The 21,434-nt window shown below is 42.5% G+C and overlaps 1 protein-coding gene across 4 annotated transcripts in view; it reads left to right on the top strand.

Moving 5' to 3' along the window:
* ZMPSTE24 (zinc metallopeptidase STE24) overlaps window positions 1–21,434 on the top strand; it is a 114,373-nt gene that overhangs the window by 80,084 nt on the left and 12,855 nt on the right. For all 4 annotated transcript variants that reach the window (XM_077838094.1, XM_077838092.1, XM_077838091.1 and 1 more), the window contains 3 exons: window positions 9,025–9,185; window positions 11,310–11,414; window positions 18,560–18,703. In XM_077838094.1, coding sequence (XP_077694220.1) covers window positions 9,025–9,185; window positions 11,310–11,414; window positions 18,560–18,703 — 410 coding nt within the window. The remainder of the gene's footprint in view (window positions 1–9,024; window positions 9,186–11,309; window positions 11,415–18,559; window positions 18,704–21,434) is intronic.

Below are 21,434 nucleotides of genomic sequence, written 5' to 3'. Positions count from 1 at the left end.
GGAGTTGCCATAGAGGGAGCTGTGGGGATGGGAACGTGCTTGGTGAAAAAGGTCTATAATTTCAGCAATGAGCCTCTAACAGGCTCTGCTCATCTTGTGTGAATGACAACTTTCAGAGGCCAAATACAGGTTAGTTTTCATGGAGACAGCAAAAAGCACCTCTCTGACCTAAAGAGTATCCATCCAAATTTTAATTTCACATGCCACATTGAGGCACTGGAGCTCTTTAAAGAAATAGTTGGGGGGGAAAGGTGAACATTTGTAAAACTACCTATTTTTTCCCAACATAATTCTTGGAAATAGCTGAATTGTTGAAACGTACAAAACATTAGACTGAGGTAAAGAGAACAAATGGAAAAAATTAGCCCAAATGGTTATAGTTTGGCAAAGTTCTGAGCAACTAAAAACAGGCTCACAATGGAAAGTGTTTGCAAACCTTACCTGATCAGTATCAGCTCTTCCTATTAATTAACTATGGTACTAACTTCAGATCTGATCTAAAGCGCCTTGAAATCAGTGGGAGCCTTTCCATTATCTTCACTGGGCTTCGGGTGAGCTTTTAATGTTTAAATCAGTCTTATTAAAACTTTAACAGAGTTAAGGTTGCCTGTTGATCACTCGTGCCCTTCCGGAATGTCGAGTTCAGCGAAACTCAGACTTCTGAAACCAGGAAACGCAGAGTTAAGGTAAATGCCCATGCAACCTTAACTTTGCCCCCCTGGAGCTGGCAGTGGCCAGTGGGAATTGATGATTAACGATGGATAGGGGAAAGAATAAATTTCTGTGGCATCCTGTATGCAAGTGTGAAGGAGTTGTAAAAGGATATGAAGTGAAAGCGTGGTATTCTCTCAAGGCAGTAGGCTCAGTGTTTGTTTGAGCACAGGGCAAGTGCAGGTCGCACCTGTCCAATACAAGGCAGAGTGGGAGTGTGTATGTATTATGGGTGTTGTGGAGCATTGCTCAAAGAAGGCAGAGGTAAGATTGTGTGGTCATCGTCTTTAACTTTGTATTTCCTGATTTTCAGAAGTGTAAGTTTTACTGAACTTGATGTTCTGGAAAGGGACAAGGTGTCACTAGGCAACCTTAACTCTGTATTAACAAAGTATTTTGCTATTTAATTTTATTTTTTTTTAAACAACAAGATTGTTTTTGGTAGGAGCAGTGGCCATTTAGGTAGTTTTGCCTCTTACCTAGATTTGCAGTTGATAGGCTACTGGGCTAGGTAATAATCAAAAGACCTAGCTTTTGTACAGTGCTTTTCTTTACTAGATATCAAAGAACTTTTCATTATCTCCATTTTACAGGAAACTAAGGCACAGAGTTGAAGTGATTTGCCCAAGGTCACCCAGCAAACCAGTAGCAGAGCTAGAAATGGTCCCAGTCCAGTGGTCTTTCCACTGGTTGCTAGGTGATTCCTCAGTGCTCCTTTCCCCCTCCTGTACATCTTGTTATAGTGCAATGGGGATGATGGTCATGCTTTGAAATGTTTGCAGTGTGTAGTGGCTGACAAGGCCAGTGAGAGAAATCTCAGACGTTGTCTTTGTCCCGAAATCTTGACAGTTTTATTATATGGTGGTTACCAAAAGTTTTAAGCATCTTAGGGCACGTCTTCACTGGCAACGTTAAACGTTTAACATGGTTTATGTAGTCGCAGCATGGAACTGGGAGAGCGCTCTCCCAGCACTCTAAAAAAATCAACCTTAATGAGGGGAATAGCTACCAGTGCTAGTGCACTGTTTACACTGACACTTTATAGCACTGAAACTTGCAGCGCTCAGGGGGGTGTTTTTTCACATCCCTGAACGAGAAATTTGCAGTGCTATAAAGTGCCAGTGTAGACAAGCCCTAAGAGAAGACTGGTTTGAGTCTCTTTCTTCTTCCTTTGTCCCACCATTCCCTGCCAACGTTTCCAGGGTGATCCTCCCCTTACAATCCAATTAGCACCCAGAACACAATAGCAGCGTAGCAGGCTCAGAGAGGTGTTCATAGAATATCAGGGTTGGAAGGGACCTCAGGAGGTCATCTAGTCCAACTCCCTGCTCAAAGCAGGACCAACACCAACTAAATCATCCCAGCCAGGGCTTTGTCAAGCCTGACCTTAAAAACTTCAAAAGAAGGAGATTCCACCACCTCCCTAGGTAATGCATTCCAGTGCTTCACCACCCTCCTACTGGAAAAGTTTTTCCTAATATCCAACCTAAACCTCCCCAGGTGTTAAGTGGTCCATTCATCTCAATGAGATGATCTTAGCTGAAAAAGCATACCCAGTGGAGCTGAATATAGCCCGAAACATTAGCTCTGAAACATCAACTGCTGCATTCATGTCAGTCGGTGTTCTTTGCTCCCCTTCCCACTGCTGGAGAGTTTCCAGTGTCAAGCATTCCCAGTTTCAGCCATGTGTTCTTGGTGGCTGTTCTAAGCTCCCCACCCAGAGCAGCAGGGCTTCCACAGATCATGGCTCACATGTTGGGATCAGAAGGAGAGTCAGACCCCTATAGCTGGGCAGGGCCCACAGATCCTCGTTTACAGAGGGGGAGTAGGGAGACAGGCTTAGACACACACCCACCACTACCCGCAGAAAGGCAGGCTTCTCAGATCACAAGGAGAGCCAGGAAGAGGGACCATACCCCGTAGATGGTCCTGGGGCCCCCAGGTGCCCCTGCTCGTATTCTCCCCCAGTCCTCCTGTCACCACCAAGACCCCCATCCCAGTGTCCCACCCATTACCTGACCCTCCCCCTCCATTAATCGCCTTCCAAATCACCTCTCTTCCCCTCACTGCATCCCATCCCCCTCTTCCCATCTGCTCTTCCACCACTAATCATGCTTCCCTCCCAGGGAAGTTACACGTTTGCACGTGTAACTTATTTTCTTCTCAAAAAACAGTTTAATTACCAGCTGAATATTCTGCTGTCTTCAGATTGCATTTCCCTAAAATAAACCCTTTGACAGATTGGAGCCCGTTTTCTTTTTATTTCAGAATTCTGTCCTGGGTTGGATTTGAATTCACAGTGCCTGGAAGCTATTCAGATTCAGAGTAGCAGCCGTGTTAGTCTGTATTCGAAAAAAGAAAAGGAGTACTTGTGGCACCTTAGAGACTAACCAATTTATTTGAGCATAAGCTTTCGTGAGCTTATGCTCAAATAAATTGGTTGGTCTCTAAGGTGCCACAAGTACTCCTTTTATTCAGATTCAGTGATTGGTACATTCTCCCTTGAGTCATTCAGGTCTTGTAATGTAGAGTTAGTTTTCCAGATAGTTAGCCCCTCTCTCTCAGCACTTGCTCAGTGTAATTTGTTTGACATGCCATCAAGCATTTCAGAGGGTACCTCTCCTAACTGAAGAACTAAAGTCTTTAGCTAATAAGGTTATAATTTGATTTCCCCCAGGGCTAGTGGGTGGCTAATTCTCAAGCACCTGAGACCCTGGTGTGATCTCAGCTCTGCTTTGATCTCTGTGAGCAAAAATTCATTGCTAGATATGTGAACGTTAAGAAAAGCTGTTTTTTGGGAGGGACTCTGTCTTGGGAATCCCGGATTCAAATGACCCCAAATTTGGGTTACTGATCAAACCCCACACTCCCACGTGGCACATAAAATTTCAAGGCAATCCAAGTAACCATGCAGACTGTAGAGCATTTCCAACAGTTGGACTTAAATCATTCCTAAAACTAGCAAAAATTACTCCACATATTTATGAAACAGCGTTTTTGAACAATTCTCTGTTTGTAGCAAATAAAAAAAAGATTTAGTCCTCAGTGTGGACTATCCAAAAAAGGAAAAATATTTTAAATGCAGTCATTTCAGTTTCCCAATAGCAAAGGAGCCTTAGGGTATGTCTACAATATGGAGACTATAGCAGTATCACTATGTCACCGTATCTATGCCAACATAATGCTGTAGCATAGATTCAGCCTACATGGCAGATGGGGTTTTTTCATTGGTATAGAAACTCCACATTCCAGAAAGACAATAGGTATGTCAGCAAACGTATTCTTCTGTAGACATAGCTGCATCTATAGGAGGGGAGGAAGGGTTAGGTCAGGGCATCATAGCTATTCTAAAGTGGTTGTGTGCCAGCATAAATGTAATCAGGGTCCCTGGTCTCATACAGCTTAACTCTTTTGCAGCATTAATTATATAAATTTATAAGGCCAGAAGGCACCATTGTGATTATCTGTGACATCATGCATAAGCTTCTTCCATGCTGAAGAGTAGCCTGTGGGAGAGGTGATGAATCAGGCAATCAAGGCTGGCCTGATGGGCAGTGCAATAAAATTTATAGGGAAGATGAGGCTATGTTGTGAAGGGCTTTGTAGTTAAGAATAAAAGTTTGTGCTTGACACAGTGGAAGAGAACTGAGTCAAAGATGAATAGAAGATTATGGGCTTGAGAGACAGAAAGGATGAGGGTACCATCTCTTCACTAATTTAGAGATGAGATGGGCAGGGGAGGGCCTCTAGGAAAAGATCAGGAGCTCTATTCTGACCATGTTAAGTTTCAGTTGATGGCTTGATGTCCATTAGGAGATTCCAGAAAAGGGGATGGAAACATTAGTTTAGATGGAAGGAGATTTGTCTGTGGTAAAGAGATAGATATGAGACATCAGTGTAAACATGGGGACAAACAAATTTCTTAATTTCATAGAGATTAAAGTCAGGAGGGACAATTAGATCATCTAGTCTGACCTCCTGTATAGCACAGGTCATTAATTTTCACCCAGATACCTCTATATTAAGTCCAAAGACTTTCGTTAGACCAAAGCATTTCAGTTCTCAGGAGCCTAAAGTGTGTGCCACAGGGAGAGACCAAGGTGCCACCAGTGCCCATGGCCCCTGCAGTGACAGGAGATTGATTAGATGAGATATGCCCAGATGATCACAGCAGTTGAGCCATACTCCAAGCTGCAGAGACAAAAATGCACATCTCTTCTCCAGATCCCTGCCAAACTGACCACGTGAAAATTCCTTACTGACCCCAGATCTGACGATCAGTATCACCCTCAGCATGTGAGCAAGATACTAGTCAAGCATCTAGAAAGAGGATTCTCTATACCATCTTAGAGCACTGCCCACTCCATCTGGTCTCCATTCCAGCTGTGGCCAATCTGATGCTTCAGAGGAAGGCACAAAAAAAAAAAAAAAAAAATGGAGAGAGCAAGGGAGATTGAGAATATCTGGCCACTTGTGTACTGGTGGTGGGCCAGGGGAAGATACCTTCCTGACCAATGCTGGTGACCATCTGAAGCCATGAAACATGAGATTTGATTATAGACATTATCTTAATGCAGAGCTGTAAGTGTTAATCCCCAAGGCCCATGAAGGGAGGGAATGAAGGGAATTCATAGATTCACTGTTTCCAAGGCCAGATGGGACCCCACAACTATCCAGCTCTCCCCAGCACTCAGAATGCAGAACTTCTCCCAGAAGTTGGATAAAAGTATATTTTTTAAAAATATATCTAGTTTAGTCTGAAAGGCTCCAAGCAATGCTGAATCCATCACCTCTGCTTGTAAACTGTTCCAATGTTTAATTAACCTCACAGTTAGGACATTTCATCTTAATTAAAGGTTGAATTTATCTAAACTCAACTTCCAGCCATTGCATCTTGTTATGGCTTTGTCAGCAAGGTTGCAAAACCCTCCACTATCATATCTTTTCCATGTATATAAGTACCAGAATTGCCATTCTAAATCAGACCCATAAAATCATAGAAGATGAGGGTTGGAAGAGACCTCAGGAGGTCATCTAATCCAATCCCTGCTCAAAGCAGGACCAACCCCAACTAAATCATCCCAGCCAGGGCTTTCTCAAGCCAGGCCTTAAAAAACCTCTAAGGATGGAGATTCCACCACTTCCCTAGGTAACCCATTCCAGTGCTTCACCACTCTTCCAGTGAAATGGTTTTTCCTAATATCCAATCTAGACCTCCCACACTGCAACTTGAGACCATTAGTCCTTGTTCTGTAATCTGCTACCACTGAGAACAGCCTATCTCCATCCTCTTTGGAATCCCTCTTCAGGTAGTTGAAGGCTGCTATCAAATCCCCCCTCACTCTTCTCTTCTTCAGACTAAAGGTCTATCTAGACCAGTATCCTGCCTCTAACAATGGCCAGTATCATATGCTTCCAAGGAGGGTGTAAAAACCCCATGCTAGCGGATATACCACCTGGACCAGGTGAGTTTTTAAATTACTACTTTGTTCCGGTGCCATTTCTTCTAAATCTTCATGTGTCACCCAGGTTAAATGCCAGTATCTCATTTTATACTTTACCTGTTAAAACACTGGACAGTAATCAGTCAAAAGCCTGTGTTTCAAAGTTGCAGTAACTCTAAAACAGGTAATGCTAACTTTTATGCAGGCAGTTTGGTCTGATGGCTAGAACAATCGGGAGACCAGAGTTGTATTTCCAGCTCTGCCATTTGGCTACTGGACAACTTGGGCAAGTCACTTCACCTCTCTGTTCTTCAGTTTCCCCATCTGTAAAATAGAGATACCCAACTCTTATGTAATGTTGTTATAATTTTACCCACCTGTTCCTTCTTAAATAGTTGGTAACTGTGGATTTAAATATTCATATGAATCCATCCACCATATTTCTATAATAGCAACTATTGAAGAATTTTTCTCATACTCAAGAATTTTCAGTCCTTCCAGTCCAGACTCTTAACATTGGTATATACCACAGCAATTTAAAAATAGTTCTTTTCACATTCTGTGATACCTTAATTTGTTATGTTTGTGACACTTTGAGTCTGAGTTATGTCTGGTCTGTCCCCTGCAATTCACTGCCTTTGCTCTAGTTAATTCCCTAGTGATATTCCTGTTGTTGTCACACTAAGTACTTCCTATCAGTGTTGATACATTTAATTGTGTAGAAGTATTTGGTTCTTTCATTTTGTGATCACAGCCTCTTTAATGCTACATAAGGCTGAGTCTACACATAGTTTTTTGTACCAATTTGAACTATTTTGGTTTGGGGTGTGCCTTTTTATAATAAAACTAGTGAAATCAGCATTCATCATGGTGTGGATGCAGTTGTATTAGTATGAAGGTGTTTATACTGGTATAGTTTATTTCTGTACCTGTACAGGAGTAAGCTACATTGATATAACTGGTATACGAGGGAATTGTATGGCTTTATACTGGTTTCCAACAGATTGTAGTTATACTAGCACAGAATTCATGTAGTCAGGCTCTAAATTTGGTAGTGTATTTTCAAGATTACAAACTTCCTTCCAACGCAGCTGCCACTTGCAGTTTATGCACAGGAAGGAAAACTCTCCCTTCAGGAGGGAAGGAAAATTTAGCACATCCCTTGAAGATCACAATAACTGTTTTTTCACTGGTTATCATAGTTACCAGAGTTGGATTATACATCTAGAAGGAAAGTGCTCTCGTTGAATCTCCTGTTCACTGTTCAGGAGTTTGCTTTATAACTGTCTTTTATACATAAATATTTCCTTTCAGAAGTATCTGTACCTAATCTACTCAAGATTTCCCTCTGCCAGTTTTTTTGTAAAATAGATTATAATGTTTTAAATACACACCAACAATCAAACATGAGAAACTCTCCTGACAAATTTTAACAAGAGATATATTTCTTACACAGAGCTAAACAAAAACTATATAAAATTCAAGGGGCATAATTCATAGATTTTTAAGGCCAAAAAAGAACTCTGATGATGATTTTGTCTGTTCTCCTGCATTACATATGCCTGAGAATTTCACCCAGTGATCCCTGCGCACAGCCTATAACTTCCGGTTGAGGTAGTGCTTATTTTTTAGATATCCAGTTGTGATTAAAGACTCCAAGTGATTAAGAATCTACCACATCCTTTGATAAATTGTTCCAGTGTTTGATTACTCTCACCATTAAAAATGTATGACTTATTTTTAGATTGAATTTATCTAGCTATTGCTTCCAGCCTTTGGATCGTGTTATGCTTGCTAGACAAGAGAGCCCTTTACAATCAGAAATCCTATTCCTATGCGTGGTACCTCTTAATGTTTTTTTTTTTTTTTAAATAAGCTAAATAGATTGAGCTTCTTTAGGCTCTCACTGTAAAGCATGTTTTCTAGACCTTCGATCATTCTTGTAGCTTCTGTGGACACCATAATGGGCCACAGTATTCCAGTAACAGTCTCACTAATTCTGTATGCAGTGGTAATAACAGCTTGATATTTTTTAGCTCAGTGTTCGACTCTCATATATCCAACTGTCAGATATGCCGTTAACCATCATGTTTCACTGGGAGCTCACATTCAGTTGGTTTCCACTATGGCCCCTAAGTCCTTTTTAGAGTCTCTGCATTTCAGGATAGTCTTCCATCCTAAAAGTGTGACCTAACTTCTTGGTTCCTAGATGTGTGACTTACATTAACCTGTACTAATTCAATCCACGTTGCTGTGTAGAACTGACTCGTTCTTATTGTTTACCACTCCACCAATTTTTGTCATCTGCAAACTTTTCTGGCAAGGAATTTATATTTTCTTCCCTATCATTGATAAAGTTTTCAAATAGAAGTGGACCAAGAACACATCCTTGTAAGACCCCAATAGAAATGTACCCATTGCATGACTATTCCCCATATGCTATTACTTTTTGAGATATATCAGCTAGCTATTTTTAAATCCATTGAATGTGATGCATTGATTTTTGTATAGTGCTAAGCTAAAACTATATATAAAACTATATATATGCCATATTTTATGTCCTTTTCTGAACACAGCCTTAACTGTGGTGTTGTATTCAGTGCCTCTATAATAGGTTTTGCAGATAAAGAAATCTGTCCCTACAGTATGTATGTAGTACAGTAATAGATTAAACAAATCTAACAGGGTGTCTAAAAATATGCTTCAACCTGAGATTTAATGCATTTTGCCATGAATCAATGCCTACTGATCTCATGGTGGAAAGGAAATGCCCTTGAAAGACTGTTAAATAGAAGGTTGCACAGTTAGATTTTAATGCACACAAAGTACTTTGACGTATGTTTTTAATGTGAATTTTCACCCCCACTAGGTTCCAAGCGTTCCTCCCATAGCAATGCTTATTTCTATGGCTTCTTCAAGAATAAGCGGATAGTGTTGTTTGACACCCTCCTGGAAGATTACTGTGCACTGAACAAAGAACACTCAGAGGGAGAAGAAGGTGAAGATGATGACACAAAGTCCAAAGTCAAAGTGAGCTTCATTTTTGTTCTCCTGTCATGTAGTTTGCCTGATCCCTCAGCGAGATTCTCCCTTACATCTTCTCCATATTCTGTTGTAGGATTGTGAAACTGTAAGAACAAAACCTTGAAAGCATTTGAAACTTCATGATTTATTTACAAAAGAATCTCTGAGACACTGGTACAAATGCACCTTCCAAGGCTGTGGATGGGTGCAACATCAGGAGCTCAAGAATCTTGGCTAGAGGTTCCTAAAAACCTCTTGAGAGCTCTGTTGGGCTCTCTTTCCACCTTAGAAGTTCTGGGTTCTACCTTCCTATCCATTTTTTGCCTCATTAGATCTTGATATATCCCTCACCTGTATCTGTTTTCAGCTGGAGACCTTATAAATTTACTTCTCTCCCCATTCAAAAATCTTTTCCAGGCAGTCAGCAGCATGTTTTCCTATCCAGTTTTGAGGGACTGGCAAAAAGATTCCTGACTTCAATTCAGGAAGAGCCTTCAGGGGGCAGGGTTGGACAGGGCTGGTCTCCTGGTTATATTTCAGCTGTGGGGTGAGAAACAGACCTCTTCTGCGGAACAAAGTCTGCATCCTGAGAAAGTCTGGATAGCAAATGTAATCCACCAAACTGAATTTGTAAAACCCACTTGAACCAAAAAAGTGGATTTCAGTCTGCCCAAGTTATAAAGGTTTTGGGGAGATAGTTCAGACTTGAACTGTTTGGAAGAACACATTTAAATGTCTCCAAATGATGTGTTCTTCAGTAGAATAAGCAAATTTGTTTTACAAAGACTGATTGTACAGTAATAACTTTCTCCACCATCCTGTATGTCAGTCTGGACAGTGTCCTACCAGCAGAGAGAGGACAGGACAAAACAAAATCTAGGACATCCTCAGCATTATGAAGGTTTCAGAGTAACAGCCGTGTTAATCTGTATTCGCAAAAAGAAAAGGAGTACTTGTGGCACCTTAGAGACTAACCAGTTTATTTGAGCATAAGCTTTCGTGAGCTACAGCTCACTTCATCGGATGCATACTGTGGAAAGTACAGAATATTTTTTTATACACACAAACCATGAAAAAATGGGTGTTTACCACTACAAAAGGTTTTTTCTCCCCCCACCCCACTCTCCTGCTGGTAATAGCTTATCTAAAGTGATCACTCTCCTTACAATGTGTATGATAATCAAGTTGGGCCATTTCCAGCACATTATGAAGGTAGCTGGCTCAGCAGAGTTTTCTTCCAAGCAGCAGACAGTCCTTTCTCTGTTCACTAGAAAAATTCTTGGAGGATAGATCCATCAATGGCTATTAGCTAGGATGGGCAGGGAAGGTGTCCCTAGCCTCTGTTTGCCAGAAGTTGGTAGTGGGTGACAGAGGATGAATCACTTGATGATTACCTATTCTGCTCATTCCCTCTGGGGCACCTGGCGTTGGCCACTGTCAGAAGACAGGTTACTGGGCTAGATGGACCTTTGGTCTGACCCAGCATGGCTGTTCTTATGTTCTTACCCGAACAAGAATTTTCCTTAATCTTTTCTTTTTGCTTCTGTCTCCTCTGTTGAGCACTCTGGGTAGGGCAGTGCACTATCTCTGTGTGTTTGGCTTCCTTTTAAATAATGTCTCCTGGTTTTCAATGGCTTGTTTTGTTGTCTCCTTGCCTGGAGACCAGAATTTTTATTTTTGAGGTATATTAAAGCCCCCAGATATAGCAAATAAGACCAAACAGATAAAGCTCAATGGTTATTCATTATATTTTTAATTTAACTCATTCAGTTCCGTTATAAGTGGAGAGACATTATGAAAGTTCAGTATAAAAGTGTCTCTATGTTGATCAGACCATCTGCTGGTAGGTAAGATTATGTAGTATTGTTCAAAAGTTTGTAGCTTCATGAATGGTTATTAGGCACAGTAAATGGCTTCTCGAGTTCAGCTCTTATGAGTGAGTTCCTATATAAAAAAGGGGTAGAATATTACAAGAGGTTAGTTTTTACTTGTATTCCTCTGCTTAAAAGAGGAAAATAACTGCTTTCTGAGCTGGCATACCGTGGAGTTTGGAAAAAACAGATCAGCAGGCAGGAAATTGGTTAACTGTGTTATGTGAGATGTTTGAGATTTTTCTCTCGTTTTGCACAGAATAAGAAGCAAGGATGCAACAATGAAGAAGTTTTGGCAGTGCTTGGCCATGAACTGGGTCACTGGAAGCTAGGTCACACGATCAAAAATATTGTCATCAGCCAGGTAAATAGTAGTATATTGATGGTATTCCTGGAGCATTTTTTCAATTACAAGGTTCAACAATCTAAAATTGTCACACTCCATGATTCACACACAATCATGCTGCCTCCAGCAAATGAAGGGGAGGTCTGTGGCATCCATTGGGCCATTCAGATTTCCTTGTGTCCAATGTCCTACACTAGCATCTCCGTAGCTATTTGGGGACGGTATTGTAAACCCATGGCCAAGTGCCCAAGTCAGCACTTTACTCCTTCTAATTTGTCTGGCTCCCCTACTTCTTTCTGAATCTGAAGCAGGATCAATGCCTGTTTACAGTTCTCATCTAGGGTTCTGCATCCTGCATGCAACTCCTCTGCCCGGCACATCCAGTCACACCCTCAGGGAACACACACCTTAGTACAATCCAAACAAAGGGAGACAACATCCAACGTTTTAGTCCTCCTCTTCCTACAAAACATCCTCCTACCCCCCAAAGTCTCAGCTTCTCTCATGTTCCCCAAATCGTTCCTTGAATACATCTTTTTGAAGTTCTGGATTCCCTGAGAAGGGTGTGTGTGGTGCATCTTCCATCATGCTCTAGTAGACGGGTGCTCTACTCCCTTCTACTTGGGCAGTAGAGCACTTCCCCCAGGTTCCCAAAATGAGGTGACTCTTTGGAGAGGCTGCAATGAAAGGGCCCCCCCAACATTCTGAGGTGAGGTTGTTACCCTTTCTTGGAACCAGCCAAGGAATAACCACAAACAAAGGTTGAATTGAAGTAGTACTGAGGGCTGATTTATTGCTTGCTTCCCTTATTTGCGCAATTATATTCACACACACATTCCATGCATACTGGTGACAGGCTGCAGACACTGGTGTTGCTTTTGATCTTAGGTGACTGAGACTGGCCAGGTTCCAGCTTCCCAGAGATCAAACCACTAGGCGACAAGAGTCCCCTTCGTGTCTGCAGGAGGTAGGGTGACCAGACAGCAAGTGTGAAAAATTGGGACGGGGCTGGGGGGTAATAGGAGCCTATATAAAAAAAAATCCTAAAAATCGGGACTGTCCCTATAAAATCAGGACATCTGGTCACCCTAGCGGGAGGGCTCTATTGCTTCTGGTCTGGTCCTGAGTTTTTGCTGTTGTGGGTTACATCTCTCTGACCACTACTGCCATAAGTTTATATACAGTCCCATGTGCACCTTGATTATCCTTACACGCTAATATTTCGGTTTAAGCCTTGAGATTGGTTTCTTACACTCATACTATCTCACTCACTCCTTACATATTGATTACATATTCATAAGCATGAATACAATTAGTAGTATAGCTTTAAGCAAGCCCCTCACATCAGCGAGGACTTCCTTTGTTGTTTGTGGTTCAGACAGAAAACTGCAAATGTCACTTTAAGAGCAAGGTGAAGCTGGCATAACAGGAAGTCTACACAGACACATTTAAAAAAGCAGATGTGGGGGGGCCATGGGCTGCCCCTCCTCCCCATGGAGCAGGAGCTGCTCCTGCCTGGCAGAGACCAAGCCATGGACGGGGCCGTGTCCGGCTACAAGGTCTGACAAAATCAATTAACTCATGCAAACCAGTCTGGACAATGCACAAGAGCTAGAGAAACATTCCCCGAATCTCCCCTGTGCTCCAGCATTGTCTAGTTCCAACAGTTTTCTGTCTCCATAGAAGATATCCAGTATTCCGCTCTAAACTGCTATTGATTACCAGTGTCGATCTCTTTCCTTCAGTCGCTCTTGGTGCTGGAAAAATCTTTGACGATCCCAGCAATAACCCTATCCTGAGTTCCCTTCCCAGCATTCGGGAATCATCCCTTAATCCATCAAATTTGATCATGTTTTCTCTGTGGCAGTCTAAATGACAGTTTTTGAGCATTCTGTGGTATTGTCTCCTGTCCCATCCAAGGGGACAGCACACTGGCTGCCTTTTTTTATCTTGGTCACTGCAGATGTTCCACATTAAGATGTCACTATCAGGTTGCCACTTGGGATGAGTCTCCATTTCTTCCTTTCAGGAATTTTATTTTTATCCACACAGCTAAAACTGTCACCCAGGAGCTCATCATCTCCACCTTGACTGTTGTAACTTTTTTCTCTCGCTTCTTTATGTAACAGGATCCCCAGGGTGCAGCCTGGGACTGTGGGATTGCTGTGCTCCTTTATCTCTCCAGTCTGGGCTATCTCTCACAATGCCTTGCTAGTGACAAGCAGCAAACCCCTCCAGGCCCTGATATCGCTCAGCACAACAGCATGTGGAGTCCCACACCCAGCTAGATTGCATGAATGCTCCCAGAGTCACTCATGGATCGCACAGGGAAAGGCACCAGCCAAATCCGCCCTGAATTCCCAGCCTTGTACCTGAGGAATATGCCATCTTGCACTGCTCTTCAGGCAAACTCACTGGTAAAGATAAACAGTTTAAACAAATTAAGTGATTATAAGTGATAGGCAAAAAGTCAGAGCTAGTTACCAAAAGAAAATATAAACATGCAGTCTAAATTCTCAACCCTATTAGACTGGGTAACATCTATAGAATCATAGAATATCAGGGTTGGAAGGGACCTCAGGAGGTCATGTAGTCCAACCCCCTGCTCAAAGCCGGACCAATCTCCAACTAAATCATCCCAGCCAGGGCTTTGTCCAGCCTGACCTTAAAAAGCTCAAAAGGAAGGAGATTCCACCACCTCCCTAGGTAACGCATTCCAGTGCTTCACCACCCTCCTAGCGGAAAAGTTTTTCCTAATATCCAACATAAACCTCCCCCACTGCAACTTGAGACCATTACTCCTTGTTCTGTCATCTGCTACCACTGATGACAGTCTAGATCCATCCTCTTTGGAACCCCCTTTCAGGTAGTTGAAAGCAGCTATCAAAGCCCCCTCATTCTTCTCTTCCGTAGACTAAACAATCCCAGTTCCCTCAGCCTCTCCTCATAAGTCATGTATTCTAGTCCCCTAATCATTTTTGTTGCCCTCTGCTGGACGCTTTCTTAATTTTTCCACATCCTTCTTGTAGTGTGGGGCCCAAAACTGGACACAGTACTCCGGATGAGGCCTCACCAATGTCGAATAGAGGGGAATGATCACGTCCCTCGATCTGCTGGCAATGCCCCTACTTGTACAGCCTAAAATGCCGTTAGCGTTCTTAGCAACAAGGGCACACTGTTGACTCATATCCAGCGTCTTGTCCACTGTAACCCCTAGGTCTTTTTCTGCAGAACTGCTGCCTAGCCATTCGGTCCCTAGTCTGTAGCAGTGCATGGGATTCTTCCATCCTAAGTGCAGGACTCTGCACTTGTCTTTGTTGAACCTCATCAGATTTCTTTTGGCCCAGGCCTCTAATTTGTCTAGGTCCCTCTGTATCATATTCCTACCCTCCAGCTTATCTACCACTCCTCCCAGTTTAGTGTCATCTGCAAACTTGCTGAGGGTGCAGTCCACGCCATCTTCCAGATCATTAATGAAGATATTGAACAAAACCGGCCCCAGGACCGACCATTGAGGCACTCCGCTTGATACCGGCTGCCAACTAGACATGGAGCCATTGATCACTGCCCGTTGAGCTTGACGATCTAGCCAGCTTTCTATCCACCTTATAGTCCATTCATCCAGCCCATACTTCTTTAACTTGCTGGCAAGAATATTGTGCGAGACAGTATCAAAAGCTTTGCTAAAGTCAAGGAATAACACGTCCAGTGCTTTCCCCTCATCCACAGAGCTAGTTATCTCATCATAGAAGGCAATTAGATTAGTCAGGCATGACTTGCCCTTGGTGAATCCACGCTGGCTATTCCTGATCACTTTCCTCTCCTCTAAGTGCTTCAGAATTGATTCCTTGAGAACCTGCTGCATGATTTTTCCAAAGATTGAGGTGAGGTTGACTGGCCTGTAGTTCCCCGGATCCTCCACCTTCCCTTTTTTAAAGATGGGCACTCCATTAGCCGTTTTCCAGTCGTTCGGGACCTCCCCCGATTGCCATGAGTTTTCAAAGATAATGGTCAATGGCTCTGCAATCACATCCGCCAACTCCTTTAGCACTCTCAGATGCAGTGCGTCCGGCCCCATGGACTTGTGCTCGTCCAGCTTTTCTAAATAGTCCCGAACCACTTCTTTCTCCACAGAAGGCTGGTCGTCTCCTCCCCATGCTGTGCTGCCCAGTGCAGTAGTCTGGGAGCTGACCTTGTTCGTGAAGACAGGCAAAAAAAGCATTGAGTACCTTAGCTTTTTCCACATCCTCTGTCACTAGGTTGCCTCCCTCATTCAGTGAGGGGCCCACACTTTCCTTGACTTTCTTCTTGTTGCTAACATACCTGAAAAGAAAAGGAGTACTTGTGGCACCTTAGAGACTAACAGCTGTAGCTCACAAAAGCTTATGCTCTAATAAATTTGTTAGTCTCTAAGGTGCCACAAGTACTCCCTTTCTTTTTACGGATACAGGCTAACACGGCTGCTACTCTGAAACCTGTCAACATACCTGAAGAAACCCTTCTTGTTACTCTTAACATCTCTTGGTAGCTGTAACTCCAGGTGTGATTTGGCCTTCCCGATTTCACTCCTGCACGCCTAACCAATATTTTTATACTCCTCGCTGGTCATTTGTCCAACCTTCCACTTCTTGTAAGCTTCTTTTTTGTATTTAAAATTAGCAAGGATTTCACTGTTAAGCCAAGCTGGTCACCTACCATATTTACTATTCTTTCTACACATCGGATGGTTTGTTCCTGTAACCTCAATAAGGATTCTTTAAAATACAGCCAGCTCTCCTGGACTCCTTTCCCCCTCATGTTATTCTCCCAGGGGATCCTGCCCATCAGTTCCCTGTGGGAGTCAAAGTCTGCTTTTCTGACGTCCAGGGTCCGTATTCTACTGCTCTCCTTTCTTCCTTATGTCAGGATCCTGAACTCGACCATCTCATGGTCACTGCCTCCCAGGTTCCCCTCTACTTTTGCTTTCCCTACTAATTCTTCCCAGTTTGTGATCAGCAGGTCAAGAGGAGCTCTGCCCCTAGTTGGTTCCTCCAGGACTTGCACCAGGAAATTGTCCCCTACACTTTCCAAAAACTTCTTGGATTGTCTGTGCACCGCTGTATTGTTCTCCCAGCAGATATCAGGGTGATTGAAGTCTCCCATGAGAACCAGGGCTTGTGATCTAGTAACTTCCGTTAGTTGCCGGAAGAAAGCCTTGTCCTCCTCATCCCCCTGGTCCGGTGGTCTATAGCAGACATCACCCTTGTTGCTCACACTTCTAAACTTAATCCAGAGACTCTCAGGTTTTTCTGCAGTTTCATACCGGAGCTCTGAGCAGTCATACTGCTCTCTTACGTACAGTGCAACTCTCCCACCTTTTCTGCCCTGCCTGTCCTTCCTGAACAGTTTATATCCATCCATGACAGTACTCCGGTCATGTGAATTATCCCACCAAGTCTCTGTTATTGCAATCACATCATAATTCCTTGACTGTGCCAGGACTTCCAGTTCTCCCTGCTTGTTTCCCAGGCTTCTTGCATCTAGATCGGGGTCGGCAACCTTTCAGAAGTGGTGTGCCGAGTCTTCATTTATTAACTCTAATTTAAGGTTTCCCATGCCAGTAATACATTTTAACGTTTTTAGAAGGTCTCTTTCTATAAGTCTATAATATATAACTAAACTATTGTTGTATGTAAAGAAGGTTTTTAAAATGTTTAAGAAGCTTCATATAAAATTAAATTAAAATGCAGAGCCCCCCGGACTGGTGGCCAGGACCCAGGCAGTGTGAGTGCCACTTAAAATCAGCTCACCTGCCGCCTTTGGCCCATGTGCCATACGTTGCCTACCCCGATCTAGATTAGGCAGTTTTTCTCACCCCATTGGATATTGCAGTCCTTAATATACAGTCCTTAAACTTGGGCTAGTCTCCACTGTCAGACTCTTCAGTTTTCTCAGTGTCCTTGTTGCTTGAAGCATAGATGGGGGAAGAAGAAAGACCCAGCACAGGGCCACTGTGTTCTGTTTTATACCCTCCATCCCATGTGCTTGGAGAACAAAAGTCCAGGCATGTCTGGTAGGCATTGCTGAGTCCCCAAGCAAGGTTGAGCAATTCCCCTGGTGTGGTCTTATGCAGATGAATCATTGAATTGTAACTCCCTTGCTGGACTATGGCTATTGATGGTTGTTTGTGGCACCCGCCCGGGCATTGGTTACATTCCTTGCTGTTGTCTCTGGGGAGCTAGTATCTGGCCGATTCCCCAGCTTACAGCATGTTTTACTGACAACCATACAACACAATCTCATAACTTCATATGCACTAATGATATACATATTTAGATAGAACAGTGACTTTCACCAGATCATAACCTTTCCCCTGATATCTTACATGGCATGCTTTATATGCAAGATCACAATTATATATAAATGAGGAATATGGGGGTTACAGGACACTCCCCCAAGGTATAGAATGTCACACTTTAACATCCATGTTGCTCCCTACCTGCCCAAATTCGGCTGCTAAGATCATCCTGTCGGACCATTGCTTGGACTGTATCACCTCCCTCTTTCAATCTGTCCACTGGTTCTCCCATTTCACTGCATTAAGTTCAAACTTCTTGACCTGCTCTTCAAGAACCTTCACAAATCTGTCCCTCCCTACGTCTTCTCCACTCTTTCTTATAACAAGCCCCTCACCTATTGTGCACTCTCAATTTTTCATGCAAACATCTCTGTGCCTTCTGGCATGCTGCCCATTACACACATAACACTTACTCTGAACAGATCTGTAAAGTTGCCACAGAATCCTGCTTTAGAAATTTTCACAGGAACTGCCTGTGTCTGTATATTACCATCCTGTCTGTATAAAGCCAGCCTAGTCGTTGGCAGAGAGGGATAATGGACAGACTTTATTCATAATTACACACAGAAAACTACATTAAAAGAACATTATTAAGGTTGCAAAGTCAGGTACTTGAAAGTTAGGAAATGTCAGAACTAAGTTGCCTGTGAACCCTTAATTTGGGCCCCTGTGCATATGCATTATGATACAGGGTTTAATTACATGATCAGTTTTTTCAGTAGAACCCCTGCTTTTGAGCACCTTTGTAATAAGCATTTAAGCAATAATCTTGTGGATAGCTGAAAGGGTCATATTAATGGGAATATTTTGTTTCCTCTCTTTCTAGATGAACTCCTTCCTCTGCTTCTTTTTGTTTGCAGTATTAATTGGTCAGAAAGAACTCTTCGCTGCATTTGGTTTCTATGAGACTCAGCCCACCCTGATAGGACTGATGATTATTTTCCAATTCATTTTTTCACCTTATAATGAGGTAAAAGTTAGCTTTGTGAAATGGCCTCTTAAAAAGATAGACATTTGAATATCATACTGTTTGCTAATTTGTTGTTATTTCAGGGAATAGTTTGAGGTTTCTGATGACTAGTTTATTTCTCTTTGATTTATTCAGGTTAGTGATTTGTCATGGTAAACTGCAATAAGCCTCACAATCTCTGACTGCAGTGTGTAAAGCACTGCTGCAGTGCAAATAATAAATAAGCTATCCCGCTGGTCAAAGTGAAAAAAGGAAAATCATGAATCTTTAGAAAATCATGAATTTTTAGTAAAAATCCCAATGCACAGGTTGCATTTTTCAAAATAGCCTGTTTTTATTTTCAGTAAAAATAATTTACAATGATTTCACATTTAATTAATAGTTAAGACTATTTTAAAATTGCTAAATTTGCTTGTGCCCATCTTTGGAGCCTTGCAGCACCTACTCCATTCCTGACTCAATCCCGTGACTACCTGACAAAGCACTAGCGCTTTAAAGAGTTCCTGTTGTGTTAGTTTCCCCTGCATCCCAGTCTCTCACTTGGTAGCTGTGTAGGTCTAGCTGTTACTGTTGCATCCATCTAGCCACACACACCCACTAAACGTCAAGCCAGGGTTATTTTTTTAAATTGAAAGTCATGGAATCTATGACTCCTGTGACAATCAGTACAGAAATGCAGTTTTACTGATTTTGTTTTCTGAAATTTGAGGGCTGTTGCAAGAAAATGTTCTCTGGTAAAATGGCTGCTGGTTTGCTTTTTGTTTGTCCCATCCGTTGTTTTTTTCTCTCTCAATTTTTACTTACAGCTCAATGAGTTATGTTGTTTTCTGTTTAGACTTTAAGGCCAGAAGGGACCATCATGATCATATACTCTGACCTGCACATTTTGGCCACAGAACCTCACCCACCCACTCCTCTGGCTGGCCCATAACCTCTGGCTGAGTTAGTGAAGTCCTCAAATCTTGATTTAAAGACTTCATGTTACAGAGAATCCACCATTTACGATAGTTCAAATCAGTAAGTGACCCATGCTGCAGAAGAAGGTGAAAACGCTCCAGAGTCTCTTCCAATCTAACTAGGGGAAAATTCCCTCCTGACCCCAAATCTGTCCGTCAGTTAGACCCTGAGCATGTGGGCAAGACCCACCAACCAGATACCTAGGAGTAACTCAGAGCTCTCCCCTTCTAGTGTCCCATCTCTGGCTGTTGGAGATATTTGTTTGTTGCACGGTCATTTCTCTGTAGAGTACTGTATTTGCAGACACCAGAATGAAGTAAGATACAATAGCTGCAAAAGCAGTCAGAACTTGTAACTCCCTACATTCCTGCTTCACTTCCTACTATCCCCTTGGCCTGTCTCTCCCCTACTGTGGGGGGAAAGGCAATAGGGCAGTGAAGTTTTAAATTGCCTCTTTCCTCCACCCCCACAAGCCCTACTGACTTCTCTTGCTACTTTCAGCTCCCACTTTGCATTAAAATGACCTTAAGAATGTCAGTGTTTATATTATGTAATGTTAGTGAGAGTGGCCTCTGGATCACAAACTGTATTTGGAAAGGCAGCCAAGTTCATGGGGTTGGAAATGGTGGAGGAGTTTTTTCTAACAGTAAATATAATCAAAATATATATATAGATTCCAACGGCATGTAAATATATTCATCTCAGAACAAAGAATGTAGGCTTTGCCCAAACAGTGACTCTGAAAAAGCTTTGGGGGTTATGGTGGATAATCAACTGAACATGAGCTCCCAGTGCAATCATGTTATGCGTTTGTCTGCTAGCTAAGAGTCCATTATCAAATATTTGTTCCCCAGCTAGGTACTTGCAAAGAGGGTGTTAATATCCTTTTCTCTGTTCATCTCACCTCTTCGCTGTGAACTAGCTGTCCTGAAACAGGCAAATCCATGAAAGTAGCTGAGACCCTGCAGGCATCCAAGAAATCTCTTCATGCAGAATATGCCAAAAACTGGTTTAAATTCAGTGACTGGGTACAGTGCAAAAAACATCAACCCAAAATTGGCAAAAATCCTTGCATTAGAATGGCTGGAAGAACGGCTGGCTGTACACTTGAAACTGCTTTCCAGGAACAGCCTTCAGCAATCTCTTTTTGATAATAGGAGCATAAGTGAATTTTTCTTCTTCATTCCAAGTGCTTTCTGAGAAAGTCATCTCTGATTAATCTTCAGGAAATGCTGAGCGACACAGTGAAACCTCATCATAGATACAATTGCCATACTACTAGTCAGACCTTTGTCACTGATTTTGCACTTTCTTTGTGTCAAAGTAGCCTTTATGATGGCTATAACTTCTGCATGTAGTGTCTGAAGTGGGCAACTTTTCTCTGAAATCGCAATATATTGTGCTGTTCTTTGTATCAGTCCAGACTTTACCCCCGAAGTAAGTACTCTGAGCCATGGTACCTATGTGTATTCCACGCGGGGGTGCGCATGTACACCGTGCACGCACATCCAGAAATTCTTCAGAGTCCGTGTCCGTTGACCCACTCATGCACAGTAGCTCCCCTCATGCTCTTAACTGAGGGTGTAAGAGGCAGTGCGGATTGATGCCTCTCTAGTTCCTTCTTACTGCCACACGGCCTGAGTCAGAAACATGTCCTCCATTCTGTACATAACCTGTAAAGTAGAAAGTATTTGTAAATAGTTTTATCTCTTAGCTTAGCAGTTTAAATTTGTAGTTACTATAGTGTCGTTTTTCCTCCCCTGGTTGAGGGAAA

The sequence above is a fragment of the Eretmochelys imbricata genome, chromosome 19 (genome assembly GCF_965152235.1).
Source record: "Eretmochelys imbricata isolate rEreImb1 chromosome 19, rEreImb1.hap1, whole genome shotgun sequence".
In the NCBI taxonomy this organism is placed as follows: Eukaryota; Metazoa; Chordata; order Testudines; family Cheloniidae; genus Eretmochelys; species Eretmochelys imbricata.
The sequence above is the reverse complement of the archived record's forward strand: the minus strand, read 5'-3'. Positions and strand labels throughout refer to the sequence as shown.